The sequence below is a fragment of the Sorghum bicolor genome, chromosome 7 (genome assembly GCF_000003195.3).
Source record: "Sorghum bicolor cultivar BTx623 chromosome 7, Sorghum_bicolor_NCBIv3, whole genome shotgun sequence".
Classification (NCBI taxonomy): Eukaryota; Viridiplantae; Streptophyta; class Magnoliopsida; order Poales; family Poaceae; genus Sorghum; species Sorghum bicolor.
The window spans coordinates 59,300,918-59,324,218 of NC_012876.2; the positions used below are offsets into that span (position 1 = coordinate 59,300,918).

General features: G+C 49.2%; 2 protein-coding genes across 2 annotated transcripts; both read right to left on the reverse strand.

Annotated features, from left to right (window-relative positions):
- On the reverse strand, positions 559 to 5,295 carry LOC110437311. The gene is made up of 2 exons (XM_021465712.1): positions 2,147 to 5,295; positions 559 to 1,195 (listed from the first exon to the last, which is right to left on the reverse strand). The coding sequence occupies exons 1-2, from the start codon at positions 5,293 to 5,295 to the stop codon at positions 559 to 561; spliced, it is 3,786 nt and encodes a 1,261-aa protein (XP_021321387.1).
- On the reverse strand, positions 5,570 to 11,911 carry LOC8056902 (patatin-like protein 2). The gene is made up of 5 exons (XM_002445595.2): positions 11,633 to 11,911; positions 11,359 to 11,537; positions 11,043 to 11,232; positions 6,835 to 6,996; positions 5,570 to 6,735 (listed from the first exon to the last, which is right to left on the reverse strand). The coding sequence occupies exons 1-5, from the start codon at positions 11,774 to 11,776 to the stop codon at positions 5,947 to 5,949; spliced, it is 1,464 nt and encodes a 487-aa protein (XP_002445640.1). The 5' UTR covers positions 11,777 to 11,911; the 3' UTR covers positions 5,570 to 5,946.

Below are 23,301 nucleotides of genomic sequence, written 5' to 3' on the forward strand. Positions count from 1 at the left end.
GCCACCCCTAAGGAGACTCCTTACATCATGAAACATATCATGGATACTTTAGAACAGCTGGTATATATGAAAATAAAAAGGAAAATGATTATGATAAAATAAATAAAATTGAAGTAAAAATTAAAAAAAAAAACTACAAAGAAAACAAAGAAATCACGTTATATAGGAAATTACAAAAAAAAAAAAAAACTGGAGTTCGCGTAATGGGCCTAGCCTAAACATACACCACGAATGAGCCTTCTTAGCTAGTACATGCTAGTTGGAGGAGGCAAAAGACAGAGTAACGTTTACAGCATAGCAGATGGGTGTCAGGTTCCAATGTGGAATCCTGACTGTATTCGAACAGAGTTGGAGTTTAGACAGGGAAGAGCAAGACCAGAGGTATGAGATGAGATGGAATTCAGTTACAGAATGGTTCTCAGGTTCGATGCCTTCCCGGTGACTCCACCCTGCGCTTATAACCCCGCGCCTACAACCGACATTACAAGGCCAACGGCCCAACCCAACAGCCGAAGCCGACTCTCAAGCCCACATCCACACATACACGGTCAGACGCGGTCAGCCACCAATAGATGTGGCCCGGGTAGCCTTCTGGTTGCTGACATTCCTTCCCCCTTGAAACGCAGCTTGACCCCAAGCTGCACATGCTGGGAACCTGCGACGAAGATCATGAAGCTCCTCCCAGGTCGCCAGCGAAGACGGTAGAGATGTCCAGTGAACCTTGACCTGAGTAATTGAAGAAGCACCCTTCTGAATCATCCTGGAGGAGAGCAACTGAATGGGGAACACTGCTTCCTCTGGGTCCGCCGGCAACGCACTCAAATCCGATTCCACCACCGTCGTTGGTGGAACAAACCGCTTGAGCTGAGACACATGAACCACTGGATGAATACGACATTCATCAGGTAGATTCAGTTTATATGCCACTGCACCAACCCTGGCTACAATCTGGAAGGGTCCAAAGAATCTGAAACTAAGCTTCTGATTCGATCTTGGAGCAACGGACGACTGAATGTATGGCTGTAAGCGCAGATACACCATGTCACCGACTGCGAACTCCCGCTCACTCCTGTGCTTGTCAGCCTGATGTTTCATTCGTTGCTGGGCACGATGAAGATGATGTTGTAACAGATCATTCAACAGATTCCGTTCTGTCAACCACTGCTCTAGGTCCTCTGAATGAAGCTGCTGGTCACTGGAGATACCAAAATGCTTAGGTGAATGGCCATACAAGGCCTCAAAGGGAGATCTGCCCAGAGCTGAATGATAACTTGTGTTATACCAGAATTCTGCCAAAGACAACCATTTACTCCATTGCCTCGGACAAGCATGCACACTACACCGCAGAAATGTCTCAACACACTGATTGACACACTCAGTTTGACCATCTGTTTGCGGATGATAAGAGGAACTCATCAACAACTGGGTGTCAGTCATCCTAAAAAGCTCTTTCCAAAACTGGCTTGTGAAGATCTTGTCCCTATCCGAAATGATAGCAGTGGGTAGGCCATGCAATTTATAAATGTGGTCAACATAAACCTCAGCCACCTTGGAAGCAGTAAATGGATGGGACAAGGGTACAAAATGTGCATACTTTGTGAACTTATCAACAACCACCAAAATCACATCATACCTCTGAGACTTAGGCAACCCTTCAATGAAGTCCATGGTAATGATTTGCCAGGCTTGCGTGGGAATAGGCAAAGGCTGTAACTTACCAGGCAAGCTGACATGCTCCACTTTGGCCTGCTGACAAACAGAACAGCCCTTGATGAATTTCATGATGTCTTCCTTCATCTTGGGCCAAGAAAACAGCTGCCGAAGCCTGTAATAAGTAGCATGAAATCCCGAGTGACCACCCACTCCACTATCATGAAAAGCCTGAATCACATGATTATGTGCCAAGCTATTGGAGCCCAACCAAACTCTGCCTTTGAACCTAATCAGCCCATCCTTTATCGAATAAGCAGGTGGCAACTGTCCAGCCTCATTCCATAATTTGAATAATCTCTGAGCTTCAGCATCTTCAGTGTAACCTTGTTTAACTCTATCAATCCATTCCGGATGACAAGAGGACACTGCTAAAATGGCATGCGGGGAAGGACAGCGAGACAGAGCATCTGCAGCCAGATTAGTACTGCCTGACCTATACACAATCTGGAACTGCAAGTCCATTAGTTTGAATAGAGCCTTTTCCTGCAGCTTAGTGGTAATCCTTTGATCAGAAAGGTGCAGTAAGCTTCTATGGTCAGTTTTGATCACAAACAGCTTGTGTTGTAGATAGGGCCTCCACTTCTCAACAGCCATGATGATAGCCATACACTCCTTTTCATAAGTGGACAAGGACCTATTCTTGGCACACACCGCCTTGCTTAAATAAGCTACAGGATGCCCTTCCTGCATCAGGACTGCGCCAAAACCCACATCACTTGCATCGGTCTCCAACACAAACTGTTTGGAAAAGTCTGGTATAGCAAGAACAGGAGCTTGCACCAATGCTGACTTGAGTTGCTGAAAGGCTATCTCAGCCTGCTCTGTCCAGACAAAAGGAACATTCTTTTTCAACAAGTCAGATAGGGGTCTGCTGATGATGCCATAATGCCTAATGAATTTCCTGTAATATCCAGTTAGCCCCAAGAATCCTCTCAATTCCTTAAGATTGTCTGGTATTGGCCATTGTTCTACTGCCTTTACCTTTGTTGCTTCAGTGGCCACCCCATCTGCAGATATGATATGACCCAAGTACTCCACCTCCTGCTGTGCAAAAGCACACTTTGACAGCTTGATATAAAACCTCTGATCTCTCAAAATCTGAAACACCTGCTGCAACAAGTTGAGGTGTTCAGATAGAGTCTTGGTATAGATGAGTATATCATCCATAAAAACCAGCAAACCCTTTCTCAGTAAGGCAGCAAAAATGATATTCATAATACTCTGGAACGTTGCTGGAGCATTGGTGAGCCCAAACGGCATAACCAAGAACTCAAACAACCCATGATGAGTCTTAAATGCTGTTTTATGAGTATCTGCTGGCTCAATGCAAATCTGGTGATACCCTGCTCTAAAGTCCAACTTGGTAAACCACTTAGCTCCAGCCAATTCATCAATCAACTCCTCCACCACTGGCATGGGATGTTTGTTTTTCACTGTTTGAGCATTAAGATGTCTGTAATCAACACAGAACCTCCATGAGCCATCCTTCTTCCTTACCAACAACACAGGAGAAGCATAAGGACTAGTGCTGTGCTGAATGATTCCACTACTTAACATTTCCTTTAATTGTTTCTCAATCTCATCCTTTTGAACTGGAGGGTATCTGTAAGGCCTAATGTTAACAGGTTGAGCCCCCGGCATGAGTTGTATTTTGTGATCAAAAGGCCTGGATGGTGGAAGTGCAGTAGGCGTCTGGAAAATGTCAGAAAATTCTGTTATCAGCTGTTGCACTTCCGGTGGAATCTGACTCTCTTGCACCGCTGCTATGACTTCACTGTTACCCACTGCAGTCACACTGTCTTGATAAGAAAGCTGAACCAAGTGAGTACAGGCTTGCCTATTCAGTAAGCCTTGCAACTTATTGCTCTTTATTGGAGGGCACTGAACCACATCAGACAATAAACCCTGCAATGTTATCCTCTTCCCTTGATAAGTGAATCTCATCAACTTCTTGGACCAATGCACCCACATTGGACTACATGACTCCAGCCAATCCTGTCCCAGAATCATATCAAAACATTTTAGAGGTAGAATTCCCACTGAAGACTGAAAAGTATGACCCTGAGCCTGCCACTGTAGTTTGTCAATCCTCTCCTGACAGAGCATAGGACTCCCATCTGCAGCAACATACTTGGTCACAGGGCAAGATGTTCTGGCATCCCCAACTTTAGAAGCAAGTTGATCACTGATAAAAGTTCCAATGCTACCAGAATCAATCAGTATGAGCACATCATTTTTACCAATTCTTCCACAGATTTTCATTGTTCTCCTCTTGACAGGGTTAGTTTCCAACTCCTGTCCAACTGCCAGAACCACCTCTTCAACCTCCTCCACATCCTGCGACCCTTGCTCGTCCACCTCAAATTCCAGAGCATCCAGCAACTCTTCAATGACATGCAAGGATACTTGAGTAGGACATTTGTGACCCGGGCCCCACTTTTCACCACATTTGAAACACAGCCCGTTCTTCCTTCGATAATCCTTCAGAGTTGCCAACTTGTCGTCCCCTTTCTGTCTCAGGGTTTCTGACTCTGTTGATCTCGGTCTTTCTCCCAAACTCCTAACCCCACCTTTGTGAAAATCCTTTCCTGAGTTCCGACCTCGGCTTTTACTCAACTCCTCTTCCTGGAGCAATGCCAAAGCACTAGCAGTATCCACATCCTTTGGACGATGCAGAGAGATCACCGAACGAATGTCCTCCTTCAACCCTGCCACAAACCGAGTCACAAAGTACGTTTCATCATACCCATTGTTGTACAGCAGGATTCCATGCGCCAACTTCTCGAATTCAGCCTGATAATCCTCCACTGACCCATTCTGTTTCAGAGCTTCCAACTTCTTGAGCAGCAACTGATACTGGTTTCTGTCAAAGCGACTCATCACCAGATCACACAACTTGTCCCACTCCAGAATACGGCCTGATCGTTGCACAGTCTGCAACCAAGTTTTTGCCACCCCTTGGAAGTTCAGAGCCGCCATCCTCGTCTTCAGCGACGGATGTACCGCATACACCTCAAAGAACATTTCACATTCATCCCGCCATGCACGAGGAAATTCGCCGTCAAATTTCGGAAACTCCAATTTGGGAAAAGGAGGGGAACGAAAACCAGAATGAACAACATCGTCCATAGGTGAAATCATCGGACTAGCATGTTGCTTACCCTTATTGTCGTACTGCGGCCGGTGTCCGAGGACTCCGCCGCAGTCATCGCCGTGGCCCTTGGCCCGCTCCCCGTCCCTCGAAGATGAGCCCGAGGACGTCCTGGGAGCCGTGTTGAGGTCGAGGGTCCCCAACACCGGATTCGGATGAATCGGAGGTGGATCCGCAGGTGCCGCAACTCTTGCCTCCAACGCCTCCACTCGAGTCGCCGCGAGCTCCACCCGCTTGGTCACCTCTTCCAGCGCCGTCGACGAACTCTGCGCCTTCTCACGCAAATCGTCGAACGCTTGATCCGCGGTCGACTGCCAAGTCCCGATGGCCTCCAACGAATCCATCGTGCTCTTCAACATCTGCTGAAAGCCCGCAAACTGCTTCAGCATCTCACCCAACTGCCCCGACACCCCCTCCACCGACTGCGCCATGTCCTTCTGGAACTTCGAGGGTCCTCTCTTCGGCGCCAGCCTGACCCCCGCAGCCTCGACGTTCACCGACCCGTTCAACCTCGGCTCGGACTTAAAGCGTTGGCAACTCAATCCGCCGAAGCGAAGAGCCGCCCTGCCAGCCGACGGGGATTACGAACGCGATTCCGATGACACGATCTTCGGCTCTGATACCAATTGTCAGGTTCCAATGTGGAATCCTGACTGTATTCGAACAGAGTTGGAGTTTAGACAGGGAAGAGCAAGACCAGAGGTATGAGATGAGATGGAATTCAGTTACAGAATGGTTCTCAGGTTCGATGCCTTCCCGGTGACTCCACCCTGCGCTTATAACCCCGCGCCTACAACCGACATTACAAGGCCAACGGCCCAACCCAACAGCCGAAGCCGACTCTCAAGCCCACATCCACACATACACGGTCAGACGCGGTCAGCCACCAATAGATGTGGCCCGGGTAGCCTTCTGGTTGCTGACAATGGGTATACCATCTGAACCGTGGGCCTGTTTGGTTTGAAGCGGTAAAGTTTACCGAGCGAAGAGATCATCAGACTGAACAACTTTAACATTAACATAGAGTAACTATCATCAGACTATCCACCGAGCGAAGCAGCAGCACCCAGGGACTCACTCCATCAGACGTCCTGCAGATGCAAACCGAAGCCAGCTGCTTCTCCCCAGCTGTTCCACATGTTTCCGAAGACGACGGCTTCTAGCTCTGAAGCCGCCACATCACTTGAGCAGCAGCCTCCATGCGCCATGCAACTTTCGTATGTAGCAACGACTCCCTCTTCTCCTCCTCCGGGCACAAGATCCCCCACCTCTACTGTACTAGGAGAGTCACCGTACCAAGCTTGATGTTGGACATGGAATTCTACTTCGGGTTCGGAACTAGTAAGCTCGTCCTGGAGCCGGCGGCGTCGCTCGTCAGAAAGCTGCTTGGCGAACTTGGCGAGCTGCTCGGCGTTGGTCCCTGCACCGGGCACCTCCACGATCCGGCCAGTCTCCAGGTCCACCCGGGAGACGTTCATGTCCAGGAGCTTGTTCCCGATTCTCACCAGCCTATCCATGTTCTCCTTGGAGGTGTCGTCTATGGAGCCCGCGCTGCCCGTCAGCTGATCATACTGGATGCGCAGGTAGTTCTGGCTGGAGCGCAGGGCCCTGAAGAGGACGCAGAGGTTGATGTCGACCATGTCGGCGCTGGCGGAGTTGAACATGTCGATGATGGGAGCGTTGCCGTCCTTGAAGAGCCAGCTGAAGACGCCCCACTTGGCGGCGGCCTTGGCGCAGTACCTGCGGTTCCGGTTCGACCCGCAGCCGAGGGAGATCACCATGAACTTGCCGTAGTCCGCCGGCATCACCGGGAACAAGTCGTCGTCGCCGAGGATGATGTCCTGAGACACCTGGTTCATCGCGCACAGAGTCTGCAGCACGCAGAGCTGAATGTGTGAGGCTGTAAGCTGTATGAACTAGCCTATAGGGTGCATGCTGCGTGGCGCTAGCTACCTAGCTGCCTAGCTTACAGGGTTATTCGCAGCGATCCCACCATCGACGAGGTTGAAGCCCCTCCTCCTGCCATTCTCGTCCTTGGTCTCGAAGTAGTGCGGCGGGAAGAAGGTGGGCGCTGCCGAGGTGCTCATCGATATGTCTGACAGAAGCGCATTTTTCCACGGCCGGTGCTTCAACTGATCATCACAGGAAACAACGAGGCAGCTAAGAAAAACACGATACATTCTCCAATTAGGCCTTGTTTAGATCAAAAACCTTTTGGATTTTGACACTGTAGCACTTTCGTTTTTATTTGACAAATATTGGACTGGATTTTGACACTGTAGCACTTTCGTTTTTATTTGACAAATATTGTCCAATCATGGAGTAACTAGGCTTAAAAGATTCATATCGTGATTTACAGCTAAACTGTGCAATTAGTTATCTTTTTTATCTATATCTAATGTTCCATGCAAGTACCGTAAGATTCGATGTGATGGAAAATCTTGTAAAGTTTTGGGTTTTTGGGTGCATAGCATCTTCAACGGTTTACCATTCTAGTTTGGCATTTGTGTTATTTGGCAAAAAAGGTAAAAATCACTCCTCCAACGGTTTTGCAAACGGGTTTGCCATTTTAGTAAACTTGGCATTTGAGAGGCTCCCCTTGGCATATTTGGGAGTTGGCTTTTGGATTGGCAAACGCTTGCGGCCGGTTTTCCTGCATCAATTCCGTGCGTGGCCTGGTCTCTTTGGCGTCGTTTCCTTCGTCGGTGGGAGTCCTCGCGCCAAATAGAGTCTGCGCCGCCATTGGTTGCCGCGACTCAAAGACACAGATCAAGTCTGCTACGTCGTCCCTCCCTGAACGCGACTGCGAACATGGGCAGCAGCTGTGGATGAGGTCCAGGTAGCGGCTACTTCCACCAGGAACGGTATGCATCACGAGGAAGATGAAGGCGACGACGGACACGAACCTACAACTGCGAGCGGCGGTGCCTCCCTTCGCGCGAAGGGAAACACGCGCGAAGAAACACGCCCGTGCGACAGAAAGACGCGCGCAAAGATTTGGCTGGGTCCACTAGGTAATTGCCAAGTCCAAAATGCCAAACCATTGGGGATGATCATATTTTTTCCTTTGCATTTGTAATTGAGAGTTGACAAACAATAACAAATGTCAAACCAAAATTGCCAAACCATTGTAGGTGCTCTAAACAAGTCCTTAATCAAAGTACATGCTTAGGCGCACATCATTCACGAAAACTAAGGAAATATACACAGAAATCTCCTTTTGAGAGACAGAGCTTGACCGAGTTCATCCAACATCAGCATTAAACAACGACGAACAGTACCAAATTTACTGTTTATTAGTCCCTCCGCCACAGTATATAAGACATAACTACCTTTGGTTCAAAGTCTAAGAACACATAATTCTCTCTCTCAGCACTAGTACTACTACAATAATGTTTGTGAGAGAGTACGCCTTATATTATAGTACATGAACAAAAAATGGTTACGCCTTATATAGAAGAACTTGAAAATTGCATTGGACAGGGAAGGAGCTATAGACCACCTTAGAGCATGTCCAACACTCTAACCCACAAAATTAAATATGAAGGCTAAAGCTTAAAAAATCAACTCAAACGAGGCCAGGACTCAAAATTTTAGGGTCCATAAATTTCCACCCACGTCCTGTTCCCATAAACCCTACTCGAAGCCCTCAAATTTCTATTTCAGCAATTTTAGTTGTGTTTTGATACGAGGGTCTTTGTCTTTCTCCTAGTCCTAGTCATCTGTGGCCGTCCACTCCCGCCTACAACGTTTTTCTAGCACAACCACTCCCTCCTCCCATGACTCTCCCTTTTCCTCACTAGTGGCGTCCTCTCCGGGAGCAGCACCAGCGACGTCCTTTTCATTCTCGGCGCAGATCTCCCCTATGGCAGGACCCTCGGTGGCACTCCCTCTCGCGACATACATCCCTTTCGACTGCACCTCACCCGGCAATGTCCCCTCTCTCGTCGGCCTAGATCCCGCTCGACAACAACACTCTGCCAGTCTATGTCTGCAACCCCCGGTAGCACCACTACCCGTAGCTCCAACTCTCCTCTTCATCTCCTTCCTAGCTGTTTCTCTTTCCTCTCTATCTTTCTGCATCCAGTTGTCGAAGATGGTCATGTTCATCAAGGAGAATAAGATAAGAAAGAGGATGACAAATGGGCCCCATATGTCATGTCCTATTATTAGAATAAATTTGAGGACTTTGTCTTGAGAGCTATTGCTGGAGTGTAGCGTAGAATAAAACATGATCCACAAAACGCTGAGAAGCCCTCAAATAAGAAATAGAGACCGTGATTAGCTTATGAGGCACTACTTTTCAGCCACGGATATACATGGCCATGCAGCCCGCGGCCCGATGGCTCGGCGATTTGGCCCAGCCCGAGCACGGCCCAAGGGACTAGACTGTGCCTAGGCCGCCACCTAGGCACGTGACACGACATGGGCATAGCCCGTTCCAACGGTTGGCCCGATGAAAATAAACTGTTGGTGTAGTTGTGACTTGTATATATATATTGTTAATTGTTATACTGGTGAAAATGATAAACAATTAATGAAAATAATAAAATATTCCAGGATTTGGTGAAAATGTTAATAAAAATGAGCTATTGTCGGCTTGATGGGCCGTGGGCCAGCACGACACGGCGTGGTTGACAGGCCGACATGGCAAGAAAACTGGCCCACGGACCGTGCCTTGGACCGAAGGCCAGACATGAAGCCCATAGAGGCACGGCTTGCTAGGCACGACAGCCCGTAATGGCTCGACGACCTGCGACACAGCACGACACGACGCCGCACGGCCTGTTGGACATATATGGCCATTGAATAATATTTTTCTCTCAGAATAAATCAGCATCATCGGCTGACGTTGATGCTAATTTGTTTTGAGAGAAAAATATTGTTTCGTGGCTGAAAAATAGTGTCTGGTTAGCTAAAGTCTATCCTTTTGACTAGCAATTATTAGCTACTCCCTCCATCCCAAATTATAAGGCACTCCAAAATTCTTGGAGAGTCAAAACATCTTAAGTTTGACCAAAATTATAAAGATTTATGACATCAAATAGATATACTATGAAAATATAATTAATAAAGAATCTAATGATATTTAGTTAATATTATAAATGTTATTATTTTGTCATATAAATTTGGTCAAACTTAAAATGTTTTGACTCTTCCAGATTCTTGGAATGACTTATAATTTGGGATGGAGGGAGTACTGCCTACCAATGATGGACCAAACTAATTAAAGTAACGATGATGGCCTTATTATCATATAGGAGTGTGTATATAAACTATAAGTTGTCGGTCGTGATCAGACTAAAGTAAAACTAGCAGTTAGCTGTGGAAGGTATATATAGACCATCAGTACCTGTCTTCGGTTCTTCCTCCAAGCTTTAGGTACATAGACTAGAGGGACAGAACAACAACCCAAATGCACACACTGAAGTAGCAGTGATGATACTGATAACAATGCCTACTAATTATTAATTAGTCAAGTAAGTAGGACCATATTCAGGAATATATGCCTGTGTGGCTGTGTGCCAAAACACAGCCAAACAAACGGCAAAAGAAACTATTCATGAAAGTATCCGATAATGAAATTTACTGGTATCGAAGTTTGTCACCCTTACCCTGCCTGATTCCTGAGCATTACGTATCCAACAAAAAAAATGAGCGATTTACCAACAACAAGAAAAATGCACACTAAAGTTCAGGTTTATTGTTTAACACCGACATGCACTGCCATGTGACATGTTCTTGAAATAGTGGAACAGACTTCATACGAAGTATTCTCAATTCACTCATATTCCTGTTTTATCTGAAAATAACGTATTTAGGGGCCTTCTTACCGGCTACAGTACTTACTAGATATTTAAAACCTTCTCGTTCTTTCTTGTTGAACAGTAAAATGATGTATTATGTATCTCTTTACTTCTGAAGCTGCTTGCTAGCTATAGCTTGTGTGAAACTCTGAACAGCAAGTGTACTACTACTGCTAAGAGGAACCCAGCATTGGTTCGAACTGAACCTCGCTAGTGTGTCCACTAAAAACGATTTTCTCATCAAGATTTGAATTTGATACCCCAAGCGAAGTAAAGGATAATGCAAAAGCCAGCAGACATCAGTCCTACCGATCGAGTACCGTTCTCTAACCTCCAGACACTCGATCGGACCTGTTCAGGAGTTGAGTTACCTCAAAGCTGGAGAAAATCGTCGGTTGCAGGTACGCAATGTCGAAGGTCGGAATGACAACATTGGTCAGCGTCCTGTCCAGCCTCGTATTACCAAGGTACCGTCGGAGCAGCCCATGGAGGTACTTGCCGTCGTACTTGGGCCCACACGCCATCCTCAGCGTGCTAGCGAGCTTGGACCTCATACCACTCCTGCAAAACTCATGTCATGGAGATCACCGATCAATGCATATCCTTGTGTTGTAATAGTACAACAATACTAACTACTGGACAAATGGTCGTTCTGAACTGTAAGCTAAGAAACCTAGCAGTCGTTACTTGTGTCGGAAGATTTTGGGTGAGTGCTGAATGTAGAACCGCGCCAGGTCCTTGGCAGCGAACAGTGGTCGTTCGTTAGCGTCCGGGGCTGTGAGCATCGCCGTCAAGAGACCGCCGGTGCTAGTGCCAGCGACGACGTCGAAGTAGTCTGCAATACGAGCATCTGGTCCATCCAGTTCCTACACACAGACACAAGCTAGCATAATGTGAGGACTCAAAATTAGGGACATCATCACCATGCATGAAGCACTAGATGAACTCATCTCTTGGTTACTTGGAGCTTCGCTTCTAGGAAGGCGAGGATGGTGGCCGGGATGATCCCTCTGATGCCGCCACCATCGATGCTCAGTACGGTGACCAACTTGAGATTGTCAGGGAGCGTCCTCACTGCACCTTCTGCAACACTAGTATTTGCCATCTCTGATTTGATCTTCTGGTGGCACAAAGATTTGACCTTTTAATTTGGTGGCACAAAGCAAGCTATGCACTTATGAGTTATGAGAAGAGACAGGGGGGAAAGGTATCGTGAAGATAGTGCTAGGAAACAGCCATTAAGGTTTTTATAGTTATATTAATACACCCCAGAGTTAAATGATCTAATCTTTTCAATTGCTTTTAGTTAGGTAGTAAAACGGTAGTCACATCAGACGTGTAGAACCACCAATTGGATAGCAATCCAACATGCAACCACCATTTCGGCACCATAGGGGACACCAATTGATTGCACCAGTACTCCAGTACAATATGCAACCACTAGTTGATTGCACATCAATCCAAGATGAAACCATCAAGACCACTCCATTTGATGTGTAAATAGCTATTCTAAACACTAATTGCATGAGGGATGAGGATGGCCTGACGAGATTGATGCTGGATATAGCAAACCACCACAAACAAGATAGTGTAATGTGAACCAATCAGAAAGTTGATCACATACATTGGACCTAGACGAAAAATAACAATTAGCGCGCATTGTTAGGTACAACATTTAATTTGTGTTAATATATATGATGCTTGGGCTTTGCTGTGGTACACTTAAATGATTGTGAGCCGTTCATTTGATTAGATCGGAAGGCTAGAATCATCTATTACTTCTAGAAGGTAATAGATGAAATAATTAAGTAAAGTTTTAGATATGAAGATCTATTAGACATGATATTTTTTTTGCAACTTTAAAATTTAAGAATAAACTAATTCTTTTTGATGCACTTGTTACTTATGCGTGTGTATATATATATATATATGCCCAACTTACATATAAATATACATATATGAAACTTTACTAGAGTTACATATCTTATTAGGAGATCCTCTCAATTATATATGTAATATGACAAGTTTTTAGTTTTAACATAAAACATCATCAAGCTTTCTACACAATGAACCCGTTAAAAATTTATTTCTAGTACCCTATTGTTATTGGTGTACAATTTTAACCTTATAATGTGATAGATTTATACACATCAGGACATGAGAGTGATGATAGTTTTCATTTTAGTTTAACTATGGGAATAAAATAAAAAAGAAGGTCATGACACAATCGTGCAAAAGAAAAGATACAGCCATGCATAAGAACAAGGAAGGAACAATGAAGGGACTACCCACCTATATCCTCGCATGATTAGAGGGATTTGAGAGTATTTTCCTTTTTAAATTAATTAGTTGATTTAAAAATATCTAAAAAATTAATGGCTCAGATTTATTTGAAATATTGCCTCCTAGAAAATAAGAAGTGTATTGTAGCATTGCTCATGATGCTTGCGATGATTGATCAATGCAATCAGCAATACGATGTTTGGTATCATTGGAGTTTAATATTCAAGGCTGTTCCACAAAACGTTTTATCATATGTGGGAGGTATACCCGGACACACGTTGCTCGTATCATTAGTTTCGCATGCACCTATAACTTCTAAACCGGTTGCAGCAGCTCATGCATGAAGGAAACTATATAATTGTGTTAGTGTCAACAAGCAGTCATATGTACAATCATAACATAAAAGTATATATGTGGTTGCTACTTTCTAGAATAAATATTTGGTTTACCCTTCTTTCTTTCACATGTTGTTTTATCAAAAAAATTCATAAGCTAGTCCACACACATAGGCATCTATACTCCAGATATGGCACGACGACCACGGGCACACTCTAGGAAGACGTGGCAAAACCACGCCATGTTTTCTAGTGGGCATCTATAGAAAAACAAGTTGTGGGGGTGTGGAGGGGGGGGGGTCCCGAGAGGGCGCACCTCAGATAGACATTAGGGTGTGTGGTTCGAATATTGACGGTGATGTTAGGAGCAAGCGGGCGCTCCCACTCATTGGACACACTGGCCATCACATTCACCAGAGTGGTATTGGCACGTGGTGCACAAGATAGTTGTCGGCGTCTAGACTCGTGGTCTAGGCACTAACGAGTATAAGTCTGCGTGATTACCCGAGCTTGGATGGTGATGCAAGTGAGACACAGGAGATTTATACTGGTTCGGGCCAAGAATGCCCTACGTCCAGTGTGATCGGGGGTTCTGTATAACCTTGCACCCAAAGGTGCTTACAGTAGGGGGTACAAGCAGGTTGCGAGAGAGGGCTAAGAACCAGGTCTCGGCTTAGTGGTGGACAGAGTGCTAGTCGCTGCTCTGTGGAAGAGTGTGTTGGGCGTGTCTCCCTTTAGCTATGAGCCCTGGCTCCCCTTTTATAGCCTCAAGGGGAGACAGAGATTTACATGGGTAGATGGGTAGATTTCCCTGAGTGGAAGAGTTACAGCCCCGACCCTGTTGAAGCCTGTCCATCTTGTCCTTGAGGGATGGCCACTTCTGTGGAGGTTTACCGAGCCCTGTAGAAGTCATGGGGGTCGGATCGCCGGTACTGCTGATCATCCCGTCAATAGTGGGAAAAGACCTCAAATAGTGGTGCTGATCAACCTCCCCCATTCCCTTTCTACTGTGAGGCAGTACGCCACAGTGAAAGAGGTAAGGGCACACAGTGAAAAAAGGTGAAGCTGCAGTGCCCAGGGCGGTTGGAACAGTCGCCACCCTGCCCTGCTGCGGTATGGGAGTCATCGCGCTTGTCACGTCGCGGGTACGGGCGCCGTGTGGTCGAAGTCTTACTGTCCTGGTGGATCGGGATCCGGCGCCCGAGCCCAGAAGGGGTCAGGCGAGGCGGTGTCTGCGTCCGAGGCCCTGAGGGGTCGGGCGAGTCGGAACTTGCGTCCGAGGCCCTGAGGGGTCGGGCGAGTCGGAATTGGCGTCCGAGGCCCTGAGGGGTCGGGCGAGTCGGAACTGGCGTCCGAGGCCCTGAGGGTCAGATGAGCTGGGGCCCGTGCCCCGGTCCTTGTGGTTAACTTGCTTTGTCCTTTGCGTTTTTTATTGCTCTGATTTGGGTATCCCTTTTTATGGTACCCAACAGTAGCCCCCGAGCCTTTAAAGGGGTGAGGTCACCTCTTCAGAGGTTCTTTCTCATGGGACTTTTTGTTGACTGGGAGCTTTTTACTTTTCTCCGGAGGGTGCACGCGAGCGCACCCGCCGGGTGTAGCCCCCGAGTGAAGGGTCGAGATGGCGGACTAGAGGGGGGTGAATAGTCCTTTCTAAAAATTATCGCACCGGCTAACCAAAACAAATGCGGAATTAAATCTATCGGCCTAGCCAAGACTACACCCCTCTATCTAAGTTCTCTAGCACCTTGTAAAAGATCCTAAACAAGAAAACAAGATGCTTCCTTAGCAAGAGCTCACCTAACCAATTCTAAAAGCAAGGTCACACAAACCTATGCAACTAGTACTTTGCAAACCGGGGGAGCTCCTACACAAACTAGTGAGGCAAAGCGCACGAAGCCTAAGCTCACTAGCAAGCTCAATAACAAGGCAACTAATGCCAAATTAGAGAGCGCAACTTACTTAGCTACACAAACTAAGCAATGTGACTAACAAGGTTACACAAACCGAATTAGCCACACAAGGGAACTACTTCTAGCTACACAAGCAAGAAGGTAACTAGCAAGCTACACAAGCTTAACTAATTACAAAAGCAACTACACAAGCACAAGTATATAAAGAATGTAAATACAAGCTTGTGTAAGGCGAATGCAAACCACCGAGAAGAGTAGACAATGTTGACACGGTGATTTTTACCGAGGTTCACTTGGTTGCCACCAAGCTACGTCCTCGTTGTGGCGATACACCCACTTGATGGATCACGAGCTAATTGGCAATCCAAAGCCAAACCCTCAGCGGGTGCCGCACATCCACTCTCAAGATGGGGATCCTCCAAGCCACAAGCAATCCACTAGAGTTGCTCTTCGCGATCCCCGCGGGGTGAGCACCGTACCCCTCACAAATCCTCCTCCGGAGCACCGCACAATCTTCTTGCGTGCTTCAAACGGAGTCACAAACCACCAAACCATCTAGGTGATGGCAATCACCAAGAGTAACAAGAAATCCCCAATCATAAAGATTTCCTAGTGCCACCAAATGCAAATCCCGAATGCACACACTAGGCTCTCACTCCCTTACTCAAAATAGCACCAAGCATGAGAGGGAGAGGAGGGGGAAAGGGTGGATCTTCAACCTCTCATCCACACCCACAAAGGGCTCTCAATCTCTCCAAGAGATTTCAACTCTAATCCATGGGAGAGAAAGAGGAGAGGAGGAACCCTAACTTCCTTGCGCTCCAAAAGGGGAGAGAAATGAGTAGGAAGAAGAGAATGGCTCCCTCATCTACTCAGCTCGCGCTCCAAACGGTATTTATAGAGTACCACCGGAAGTTCCGGTGCCTGGGACCGGAACTTCCGGTCTGACCAGATCTGACCGTTGGAGCCTCGGTCCAAGCAGATCTGACCGTTGTGGCCTAGCAGATCTGACCGTTGTGAGAGACTCGGACCCATCGGAAGTCCCCCCGGAACTTCCGGTCAGACACTGGAAGTGAATCCTGACACGCGAGGCCATGCGCAAAGGCTCCTATGCGGACTTCCATTCAAGGACCGGAACTTTCGGTTGTGGACCGGAACTTCTGGTCAAGGACCGGAACTTCCGGTCAGACACCGGAAGTGTTTTCTCAAACGCGAGCGCACCTCTTACAGCCCAACCGGAACTTCCTGTCAGGCTGACCGGAACTTCAGGTCAGGCACCGGAAGTACCACCGGAAGTCCCACCGGAACTTCCGGTCCTGCATTCTCAGCAGCACCTCAAAACTTGTTAGGATGCTAACTTTTAGCTCCGAACTCCGAATTCGATGATCTTGGACATTTTGGAAAGCTTACTCAGAGGGCTATACAATCCATATGGATACTCAATCCAAATCATAATGGATCAAAGCAGTATTTCAATCTAAAAGCCATCCTAATGTCCGGAGAACACCGAAAAGCCTCTCTCTCTTCTCCAAGTTGATCAAAATCAACTCCAACACCTTCTCCTTTGCAAATGTGCCAACACCACCAAGTGTACACCACCATGTGCATGTGTGTTAGTATTTCACAAACATTTTTATAGGCTTTCTCATGCAACTCACCACGTCACTAAGCGCTAGGTATATGCAAATGAGACTCACACTTAGTGGCACTAGATAACCATTGCAATTAAAGATTTCCCCTCTTTATAGTACGGTTATCTATCCTAAATCTGGTCAAGCACTTCTCTACACCCCTATGACCGGTGAAATGAAAATGCCCTAGGTTATACCTTTGCCTTGCGCTTTCCATTCCAACTCCTTCGATGTTGATGCAACACATGCACCAACCAATCACAAATGATATGATCCACTTCATATCATCATGTGACCATATTGGTTCATCGATCTTGACCTCACTTGCTCTTCACCGTTGTCTCAGTCCATCGACGCCAAGTCTTGCTCAAGCTTCACCGTCACACGCGGTCCCTCGCTTCAAAGCCTCCGACTTGCCCTTCACTCTTGCAACCGGTCCGTCGAGCCAAGCCTCATCTTGATCTTCTCCACCTTGGTCACATGACTCCATGTCATGTCTCATATGCAATGAGATCCTTCATCATCACATAATCACCTGTGGACTAATCTCCTGTGTATCTCACATAAACACTATTAGTCCATCTAAGTTGTCACTCAATTACCAAAACCAAACAAGGACCTTTCACCGAGCCTTTTGGAGGAATGGTATTATTCCTTTAAAGGCTTTTACCCCTAACAACTATAGTCTGGAGTATTTTGAGGGATAGGTTGCGCGTTCTTTACACGTAGTGCCTGTTCCCATGGTGCGAGGAAGCCCCCGAGCCCTTTCCCCGCAAGGGTCGATCAGGTTCTTTCTCGTCTTGTAATTACGTCTCTCATTCTTCCTTTCGCTCGGAGGAGGGGTGGGTCGTGCCGTACTACCCTCGATGGGCGAGTGACGACGCTTCCCGGGAGCTGCAGGCGGGTAGATCCAAGCGGATGTCCGAGTCCCATTCGATAGGGGTCGGCTAGTGGCCCTATGGGCACATCTCAAAAAGTACCCGAGGGCGGTCACGGTGGATGTCGGAACCGTTCGTTAGGTTCCAAGGGCTCGATGCCTCCCTCGATGGGATTCCACTCACGCGACACCCGCATGGGTCTCGGATATGACTTGTAAAGATGCGCCGACTCCCTATAGGGCTCGGACCTTGGCCTCTATTGTGCTCATCTTCAGTCATCCCTCGCTCAGTCATCCTGAGGCGACTGTTCGAACCTGTGTCGCAGGACAGTCTCGCAACCTCTGGAACGTAGGTGGCCATGGCCTGGGGATTTTGGGCCTCGAAAGGCTTTTTTCAGACTTGTTCTGTAGTGTTGGGGTCGGGCGAGACGGAATCTGCGCCCGACGGGAAACCGCTTTGCAATTTTGCTTGGGGTCTTGATGGGGTCGGGCGAGACGGAAAACTGCGCCCGACGGAGGCCTTCCTGCGACGCTTGGTCAGCGGGGGGTCGGGCGCCGCGTCCCCTGGAAGGAACCACCCTGACATAACTTTTCAGGGCGCTTCTTTTGAGGCGCGGCACGTGGGGACTCGAAATGGCCGTGCCGTCTCGCCCTGGCTGGATGGGACGTTTTGCCTGCGAAATAAATGCGCGCGTGCGGCGGGCGTGAGAGTCGGAGGGAGTTGGCGCTTCGAATTTTTCACCTGGTGGGGAGTGGACGACGGTTGTTTTCCTTCCCCCTTGGCCTTCTGCATAGGCGGCGTGGCCGTGGCGTGCCTCTTCTATAAAAGCGGCCGCAGGGGACTTGGCTCCTTTTCTACTGCTCCTGCATAAGAAAACTCCTGCTCCCTGCCTTCTCTTCTGCCGCCATCTTCTCTACTTCCGCCGCGCAGACGCCCTTCTCCATCCAAAGCCATGGCCGGCGTTGAGGCGTGGCCACCTTGCAGCGTCACCAAATCCGTGCTGGAGGCCTGCGTGAGGGCCGGGATTCTCCGTCCTCTCAAGGACGTTGAGTTCCCGGAGTGGATCGTTCCTTCGGCGAACGACAGGGAACCAAACCCGCCGCCGGGCTATGTGGTTTGTTTCCTGTCGTTCCTAGACCGGGGGTTTGGAACTCCGGCCGGTCGTCTGATCAGGGCGATCCTCCACTACTACGAGGTGGAACTGCACAACCTGAACCCCAACTCGGTGATGCAGGCCACCGTCTTCGCCACGGTCTGTGAGGGGTTTCTGGGGGTTCGCGTCCACTGGAACCTCTGGCTTCACCTTTTCAAGGCGGAGATGTCGGCGCGCTACGAGGGAGGAGAGAAGATCCCCCTGTGAGTGGGCGGTTGCACGCTGCAGCTTCATCAGCAGCGGGCTAGGCAGTACATCTGGAGTACGAGGGGTGGCAGAACGGATGGTTCTACCTCCGGAATGACGGCGGTCTGCTCCCGCCGTACACCAGGAAGATGGTGACGGAGGCCCCCCAGAAGTGGGTGTGGGGTGCTCCGACTGAGGAGCAGAAGAGGCTCGCCCCGCTTCTCGCGGGGCTCCAGAAGCTGCGGGATGCCGAAGCCACCGCGGCCACGGTGGCGATTGCCTTCCACAAGAGGAGTATGCTCCCGCTGGCGCAGCAGCGAGCGTTTATGTTTGAGATGACTCGGGACGTCCCCTGGGCTGGGACAAAGATGCTGGCCGAGCCGATATCGGCATCGGACATCACTGCCCGGGTGGAGAAGACGACGCACCCGGACATGAAGAATTCCCGGGTGGTGCCGATGCACCCTGAAAAGGGCTACATTTCTCTGGTAAAGTGTGGGTTTTTGCGCCTTCTTCCTTTTTCCTTCCTGCCTTTTTCTTGACCCCTGGTTGTTTGCAGAGGATGGGCGTCGTCAAGGATTCCCTGCCCCCTGTCCCAGAGGACAAGGAGATCCGGGCCAAGAATCGGGCCCGGAACAAAGAACAAAAGAAGGCCAAGGAGGACAAGAAGGCCAAATCGGCGTGGAGGGCGCAAAGGCGGGAGATCTCCGCCAAGAACCGCCGCGAAGCCGAGAAGGCGGGGGTCGCCCCGCTCCCTTCTCCCAAGACTTCAGTCTCGGAGATAGAGGGCGGGGGAGGCAACGCCGACTGGCTCGACGAGCTAGCGGAGGAGGACGACGTGATTCCCCCTGCCGGTGGGGGGATCGAGATCCCAGAGGGGCCGAAGGCCCAAGAGGGGTCTGAGGCCCCCAAGGGGTCTCAGGAGCCGGGGGGGGCGGGCAGACCGTCCCCCACATTATTGTTGTCGATGAAGACAGCGCCCCCCGGGAGGGTCCAGTCCCCGTGGGTCCCCAGGAGGGGGAGAAGGCGTCGGGGGACGAATCCGAGATGCCCCCTCAACCGGTAGTGCCAGAGGGTCTGGCCGAACCCAGCCCAGTGCCTGGGGCGGGGGCCGGCGCCTCGGGGGAGGCGACGCAGGCTGAGACTACCGTCGAGGCCCCTGCGCTATCCTCAGGCGAGACGGGGCCCGGCCAACGGCCCCTGGCGCTTTGGGAGGCCCCCAAGGAGCCCCGAGCTCCCAGAAAAAGTCTGCACCCGAGCAAGGTTCGTATAAGATTTCTAATCCTTCCGCTGATTTATTGTTTTTCTCTTTCTTCTGATTTGTGTTGCTTCTTCAGCCGGAAGCAAAAGGCGGCATCGGTGGCGCTGGCCCCCCTGAAGGCCGTGAAGAGGGGGGCGCAGTCGACTCCTGGGTCCGCTAGGCCCGTGTCGCCACCCCCTCTGAGCCGTGAGGTGGGGGAGCGCCGTCAGGGGCAGGATACGGGGGCACCGAGGCCCCAAGGGCAGAAGGAGACGGCCCTTGCCCCCAGGGCTACGCCTCCTCCGGAGGACGCTGATTTGGGAGGTGCGGTTCGGACCGCGCAGGTCGAGGAAGGTCGAGCTATCGTGGCATCCAGCGTGGCGCCCGAGGCCTCCACGGCGAGAGGGGAGGGAGATGCCCGATGGGGCAAGAGCCCCGTAATCTGGCCCAACCTCGACGATGCCGAGGGAGGGGCCAGATTCGTTTTGGACGACCCGTCGGAGGATTACCTCTGGCAGGGTCTGGACGCGTGTGGGCATGCCAGCGTCGAGGCCATCAACCGAGCCTCTCAGCTCGTGAACCGAGACATGTATAACTTGGCCCAGGTAAGGCTTCTTCTCGTGTTGTGAGATATTTTTGCTCTTATTTTGCAATACTGACTCCCTGTGTGATTTCTGATTCTGTAGGCGCTCAAGGCCACATCCCTGGAGAAGTCAGTTTTTCTCCGCCGGGAAAGGGATGCCTGGGCGACCTATGAGAACGAGAGGGCTGCTAGGGAGGCGGCAGAGGGGGAGCTCGTGAAGGAGTGTGAGATCTCTGCCGAGCTTTGGCAGAAGTGCTCGGCTCTGGTATCCGAGGCTCAGGAGGCCCGGGAAAAGGTCACCCCCCCTAGAGAAGAGGGTCGGGGACCTTACCCAGGAATCCGAGGAGCAGAAGGCAGCAGCTGAGGGGTATAAGGGTGAGGTCGCTCGGCTTGAGGCTTTGCTCGCCGAAAAAGACCTTGCCCTGAACCAAACTCAGGCTGACCTCACTGCGGCTCTGAGCCAGGTGGCCCGCTGGCACCAGAGCTCGGCGGAGCAGGAGAAGCGAGCCGAAGGTAAGATTTGCATTTTTTACCTCGGTCCCCTTTGTTCTTTCGGTTAATTTTCCTAACTTCTCATTTTTTGTTCTGCTTTTCAACAGACTTAGAGAGGAAGGTGGTCGAGGCGACCTCTACTGCTGGGGCTTTGCAGGAGTCCCTTAACGCTGAGGTTTCGGACCGTTCGGCTCTTGAAGCCGTGGTTACCTCGGCGTGTGAGGGGCTCGGGGTGCCGGCGTCGGGGTCGTCACTGCGGAGTCGGGTCGAAGCCCTTTACTCTCGGGCCGGGGAGAGGATGAGGGAGGCGCTCCACGCCGGGGTGAAGAAAGCCCCGGCAGTGGTGAGTTCTCACTACGCCGGTATTGACTTGCTGGCGGTCTGTGAGGGCTACGTCCTCCTTGACGATGAGACGGAGGCCCAGGAGGAGGTGCAGAAGCTTGAAGACGCCGTGGCTGCCCCCGGGGATGCCTTGGCCGCCTTCTTCGATGACGAGGTGGAGCTTCCCCCCCCCCTCGGGGCTCAAGGGTCTGCATAGGCAGGGCAATAAGGCCCTTTAGATTTCTTTTTCTTTTTTTTGAAGATGTTAAGGCCAGTGGGCCTTGTATTGTATATACAATGTTAATGTTCAGTATGGATTTTTATATGACTGTTCCTTTTATGTCTTGTTTTCTTTTTTCTTATGCCGATCCGACCTCGGTAGCGTGGGGTCGGGTGAGCTGCTCGCTAGCCAAAGTCCCCGAGCTTAAGTCTTTTTCCTTTTTCCTTAGTAGCTTTTTAGAAGTCCGGATCCGCCCCCCCCCCCCGAATCTAAGGTGAGTAGAGGCCGTCTTTTACTCGTGAGCGCAGATCTTTCCTCGGGCTCATGCCTTAAGATTCAGGGGATGGATTTTCGGTTTCTTAAATCTTTCTAGGAGAGAGGAGGAAGACCTTGAGTCGGGGTTCCTTTGACTTGAGCGAAAAAAGGAAAAAAGACTTGGAGTCGCCACAGGGGGTTCCCCCCATGTAGCCCCCGAGGGAGGCTCGGACTGTAACAGAACCGCCCAATTTACAAGAGATCAACTACGAAAAACTCCCGCCAAAGCAGTTGCTTTAACGTAATCGAACTCTCATAAACCCGGTAGTCCGTGAAATCATGAGGGATTTCAAACCAACCATCTTACAAGCCAAGATCGTAGTGATTCAACATAAGAAGTCACATGTTACATCCATTTCACAAGTAGTTTGATATACATCAGAGTTCAAGATAGTTATTACAACTTGAGTTGAAAAGTAGCGGAAGCAAAGTAATTTGAAACTAATATTGCCCTTATTTCAAATACATGCCAGTATCCAGGTCAACTCCAACAAAAGCAACATAGATGAGGTAACTAAGAAGGATCATGCCCATGATCTTACTCCTCCACTATGATAGGAGTCATCCAACTCTTGCAGTAGCCATGATACATCACAACCTGCAACAAGTGGGAATAAACCCTGAGTACGAGAAGGTACTCAGCTAGACTTACCCGTCATAAACCAGAAATAATATGACACCAAGGAGTATGCAAGGCTTTATTGGTGGAGCTAGCTTGACAACACTTTTTGCATAAAAAGCTTAAGTTGCAACTAAGTAATCCTTTCAGGTATTTAGCTCAAGTTAATAATCATTAACCTATCATCTAGATTAGCACCTGTACTAAAGCAATCACTTGATTAAGATACAACAGTAGTACCCATGTTTGATGTGGCATTTCCCACATCATCATCATACCATAACCATCCAAGTGTTCCATAAACATTACTACGAGGACGGGGCTCAAGTCAAGTGCTCACTATCCAGGAGCGATGGCGATTCGAATCGATTTCTGACCAGCTGGCGAGTTATTCCCCACACAAACCACACTCACTGATCAAGTGAGCTACAGGTCACCGTATTACACTATCCAGGACCAATTCG